Source organism: Carlito syrichta, unplaced genomic scaffold (assembly GCF_000164805.1).
Source record: "Carlito syrichta isolate Samal-C Ts95f unplaced genomic scaffold, Tarsius_syrichta-2.0.1 Scaffold308972, whole genome shotgun sequence".
Lineage (NCBI taxonomy): Eukaryota > Metazoa > Chordata > Mammalia > Primates > Tarsiidae > Carlito > Carlito syrichta.
The window spans coordinates 496033-501782 of record NW_007253068.1 but is presented as its reverse complement, the minus strand read 5'-3'; the positions used below and the strand labels follow the sequence as shown (position 1 = coordinate 501782).

The 5750-nt window shown below is 39.7% G+C and overlaps 1 gene segment (V, D, J or C); it reads left to right on the top strand.

The window, feature by feature from the left end:
- Nucleotides 1–2738: 2738 nt before the first annotated feature.
- On the top strand, nt 2739–3354 carry LOC103268910. The segment is given in 2 exon segments: nt 2739–2790; nt 3062–3354. Coding segments are annotated over 2 exon segments (345 nt in total).
- Nucleotides 3355–5750: the final 2396 nt, after the last annotated feature.

Below are 5750 nucleotides of genomic sequence, written 5' to 3'. Positions count from 1 at the left end.
TTGTGTCTATGGCTTTGAAACCCATTCCTGATGTCCCAGGAAGACACTCAAATGCCCACCCAGATATCTAAATACTACCTGCCAGGGTCACTAGGAGGTAATTCAGGGTGATAGTTAAAGACGTAGGCCCTGGCAACAGATCATGTAGACCACAATTCTGGTTCCCCTACTCAAAAGCTATGTAAGCAATTCTGTGAACATCTTTATACCTTACTTCTCATATTTAACAGAAGGATAGTAATGGTATTTATCTGGTAGATTTAGTTAAATGAAATATTCTTAAAATTTTCTATCACATGGCCTGGCTCGATGGCTCAGCCTGTATTCCCAGCACTTTGGAAGGCTGAGGTGAATGAATTGCCTGAGTCCGTGGGTTCAAAATCCACCTAGGCAACTTGGCAAGACCTCATTTCTACAATAAATAAAAAATTAGCCGGGCATGGGAGTGCACACCTGTAATTCCGACTACTTGGAAGGCTGAGATTGAGGGATCGCTGGAGCCCAGCAGGTCGAGGCTGTGGTGGCTGGGAGCATGCCACTGCACTCCAGTCTGGGCAACAGAGTCAGACTTCAACTCAAAAAAAATTTCTTTCTAGCACAGCGTCTGGAAACTAGTAGACTAGTATAGATAGGTTTTAGCTACTATGATGGTCTGCTATTGTCTAGAATTGCTGTGACCTGGTTTTTTGCTGAGTTTCCTGATTTGTATCCCATTGGACCACTGATGTAAGCAACTACATAGCTCAGTATTTTGTTATTAGCACCAGATACTGTGTGATATCTGCCCCCTCTCTACTATTAATCGGAAGCGTGCATTTCTTTTGCCTCCTTCATCTAATGACAAGCAGTTTAGAATGTTCATTCAGCTTCAGTCAATCTAGCCATGCCAGACAATATCAACATAAATGTCAAAATTAAGATATGCAATCAGTACATGCTGATTTTTGACCATATGCTGCATGGGACTAGCTCCCTTAATTCGGAATAAGAGAAGTATTAATGTAACCATTATTATCTGCACTTTAATGGACGAAGAAAGTGTAAGTTGCCCAACTTCTCACACCTACTAATATATATGCTGCAGGGCAAAGTTGAGTACAAGAGGCCTAAACTCTCTGTACTAACTTTTTTTATTTCACCTCTTCCACATGGCAAAACCTTTCCCTTGGGGACTTTTTTCACCTGGGGAAACACAAAACAAAATTGCCTGGAATGAGATCAGATAACTAGGGAGGGTGGGTCACAGAGGCCATGCCATTTTTTGTCAAAAACTGCTTAACACTCAGTGCTATGTGAGCAGGTATATTGTCATTGTGGAAGAATCAGTCACCTGATTGCCACTTGGGATGTACAACTGATACCAATGGGTTTATAGAACACTTACCTTGCAGGGGAAGTTTGTACTACAGGGATCCTGCCTCTAAAATAATAATACTGTTTTTTTTTCTGGGTCCCTTCCTTATATGATATTTCGATAGAAGGATGGGGACACATTGCCAGAGCCTTGAAGTAGAGGGAATAAGGAAAAAAACAAGGGCTATTTTCTGAGGTTTTAGCCACCAGAAACAATATTTAGCTTTTAGGGTGCTCTTGGTAGATGAAGCTCCCTACAGCTTTGTTGGAGGAGACAGGTTTAGAGATCTGAAAGTGGAGATTTGACTGGGTAAGTTATAAGTGCCCAAGGCGATTGCATGCATGATAGCAATCATCCTACAGTCTGTTGTGCTGCCTGGCTGACATGTTGTTGGAGCCACCATCCCCATTATCATGAGAACATCAAAATCACTACTTTTTCACTCCTCCCATTCCAGCACACAAGTCATGGTTTGCATTTATTGATTCTCATCACAAAGATTCCTGTAGCTTAGTCTCGAGTGAGAAGGTTTGGTTTGAAACATACTGTTGTGAAGAGGAGATTATACAAATGGATGATAAGATATCTGCTTCCTATCCTAGGTTTTAGCCCTAAGAATGAAAGACTGTTAACCAGCAGCTGGTGGAAGCATCTACATGTTATGTGGTGAGTTTCTGCACACAAGAAGAATTGCTCTGAGCCCTAAGTGATAAAAATCACCTCAGAAATAATGAGCAGGACTTTTATTTCCCCCACATCTGTGTAGACTTCAGCACTACTCTTGCAGCCTGAGAATTAGCAGATCCAAAAGTATCTAGGAAAAGTCCCTTTGGGCAATGCAAGGGTGTTCTGAGATGGGCATCTACATCGATGGCTTTGGAGAGCAATTTCGAATATTTCCAGAAGAAGTCTTGGGCTCATCTGGTGGTCTCCAGTTTTCCCTCTAGTAGTATTGTTCTCCACTCCCTGGTCTCTTAATATGTGTATCTAGATGTCATCTCTGGTCAATATTTCTATTCAGCAACAGACAGAAAACAGAAAGATGATATGGGCCAATAAAAGGGAAATAAAAAAACAAAAGATAAGAAAAAGGAGAGAGAAAGAAGAACCAAAAATGAAGGAGCTTATCTCAAAAACTTACTATACAACACTATCTCCCCAAGCATACACTATGCCAGGTTGTGTGTGTAGCTAAGAAGAATGGATCTACCATTTAACTGACATGCAGAATTTGTTCTAGAGATGATAGGACCCACTGAAAAGGGTGACCTCACAGGAAGATCCACCTCATAGAAAGCAGCTGTGAGACTTGGTTACCTGACCTGCTGCAGCAAGTGTTCCTCTTAGCCCTGCTTACAGGCTCACCTCTGTGCCCACGTCTGCCATGGGTGTCAGACTCCTCTGCTGGGTGGTGGCCATCTGGCTCTTGGGAGCAGGTGAGTTCTAAGCTAATGGACTGGCATCACAGGGCTTTGTTTCTAGTTCTAGAGCCATGTCTCAGTTATACCCTGCAACTCTACGCTGGCCAAAAATTTTCTGAAAGATATTGACATTAATATGAAAACAAATAATGTTCTTATGGGGTAAAAAGCAAAATTCATGTAAGATTTTAAATGAATGCAGGAAATTCAAATGGGCTGCTTTGTTGTAAGGCACTCATTCCTTTGCCATTGCTACTCTGCCTGATGCAATCTCTTCTTCTTTAAGGATTCACAAATGCCAATGTCACTCAGAACCCAAGACACTCAGTCAGAAGGAGAGGACAGGAGGCAGTGCTGAGATGCAGCCCAATGAAAGAATACAATCATGTTTCCTGGTATCGGCAGCTCTTGGAGGAAGATTTGAAATTTATGATCTACCTCCAGAAAAAAAGAATCATAGATAAGTCAGGAATGCCAAGGAGGTGGTTTTCTAATGAATTTCTCAAAGAGGGACCCAGCATCCTAAATATCCAGCAGGCAGAACCAGGAGGCTCGGCAGCATATTTCTGTGCCAGCTAATCACTCATGTCAGCACACAGACACATCCTCTTAGTGCACAAACATCCTCCAGGCCCACTCCAGAAACAGCAGAGAGCTGGGAAAGGGGACACACTATTCGTATCACAAGCAAATCAGCTCCAAGGCGGCTTGCAAGTTGAGGATGGCAATAGTGGAGGACTATAGAAACATCTCGGAACATTTCAGTCTATGCTCAGAAACTAAGACTCTGTCATCTGAAAATTGTAAAGATTTTTTTAAAACTAGGCACAATTTTTTAGGGGAAATATTTGTTGACCAAAGTAACTCTGTTCTTTCTTTTACTTTATATTGAATATCAAGTTCTATATTTTGTTCTTTCCAAATCTAATTTAATCACTGAGACAATCAAGCAAAAGAAATGTTTACTTCCTGTTTCTTTGTTTGTTTTCATTTTTACCATGGGGAAATATGACTCCAGGAAGAAATAATGAAAGAAAGAGAGAGAAAGAAAGAGAAGAAGAAGCAGGAGGAGAAGGGAGAGGAAGAGAAGAAAAGAAAGGAAGAAAAAAGAAAGAAAGGAAGGAAAAGAAGAAAAGAAACCCATAGGTGATAGAAACAGAATTCAAACCCAGGTTTACCAGGCACAAAAGGTCATATTTGTTTTATCACTCCATGCTTCTTGGTATTCTCTTTGGCATAATGTTTGTTTTGTTCCTTGTCTAGTGCCTTTGCAGGCTTGTATGAATGCTAGGTTTAACAACTCCTACTATAAATGTATAGAATATGTGAGAGATGGTGGAAATACAGTTGGATAAATTTGTCTGGAATTTAGGTGATAGGTCCGGCCTGCAGATATTGTTCTTAAGAAATAAGTCACCTCAATTTTTTATCTCAGTGACTTTTTCTTTTTAGTCTCATCACTCAACAGATACTGAGTGCTAGCAGAAAAGTGTTTATTATCATTTGTTTTGATGAAAAAGTTTCAGGAAATCAAAAAGCAGACAACTGCAAAGTCATTTCAAATACTTATTTAACGAGTTAAGTCAAGCTTCACCAGCATGTTGTATAAGCTGTAACTTCACTGCATTTTTTTTTGCTTTTTTATTTTCTCTGTGTATGTGTGTTTGTTTATATTTATTTATTATTTTAAAGACGTGGGATACAATTCAGGATTAGGTAGATAGGTGGTCATCATTGTACAGGTAAAGTTTAGGCCTTCCTTTGGTCCCTGCTTCTGCTGGTTTTAGATCAAATACCCGTATTGATATTATGTGACCCCTCTCCCCTGTTAATATCCCAATACTGCCAATCCCTTTAAAATAGTATTATGGTTAATATTCAGGGTCCACTTATGAGTGAAGATATGTGGTACTCAGCTCTTTGTTTCTCTGATAGATCACTGAGTATTATAGAAGCTAAATCCATCCAAGTTGCTGCAAAATCCATAATTTTGTCCTTCTTTATGACTGTGTAATACTCTATTGTGTACATATACCAATTTTCTTTATCTGGTTCAGTTTTGATGGGCAATAAAAAGTGAGCAGAAGGTATGAATAGACACTTCTCAAAAGAAGACATATGAACAGCTAACAGATACATTAAAAATGCCCAGTGTCACTAATCATCAAAGAAATGCATATCAAAACCACACTGAGTTACCACCTAAATCTAGTCAGGATGGCCATCATTAATAACTAAAAAACAAAAAGATGCTGGCAAGGACGTGGAGAAAAGGGATCACTTCTACACTGTTGATGGGAGTGTAAATTAGTACAACCTCTGTGGAAAATAGTGTGGTGATTCCTAAAAGATCTAAAAATCGACCTTTCACATGACCCAGTAATACCTCTCCTGAAAATATACCCATAGGAACTCAAGTCATTCTATCAAAAAATATACTTGCTTTTTTATTTTTAAAAATTATTTTACAAGCTCCTGCCCTTTCCTCACTCTACCTGAAAGGCCAAAAACTCAGAAAATCTTCCAGGAAGACAGAAGAGGGATTCTAGCTGGAGGCCTGAGGAGACCTGGAAAGACCACCAGAAAAAGACCAACCCCTGAGACTCCACCAGGGCTTCAGTCAAAGGGGATTCTAAAGCCCATGCAATTTAAAGTACCAGACATGTGGTTTAAAGGAGCAATCTTACAGATTATTGTTTCAAAGGAAGAAGAATAGGCAAAATAGAAGAAAAAGGGTCCTCTGGAAACCAGATAGTGAAGAGAAAAAGGGAAAAAACTTAGAGTTTCAAAACAAAAAGGAACCACAAATTAAAAGGACTCACAAGCAGCCTCACCATGAAAACAAACAAAACTCACTAAGGAGTCTGGACTGTATTAGAAAGATGGCAAAGGGTTCGTGCGAGACATTTTGTAAAACACTCCAGTAACAAAATGAACAAGAGAAAGTTAAACCTGTAAGATCAAAGAAAAACTCT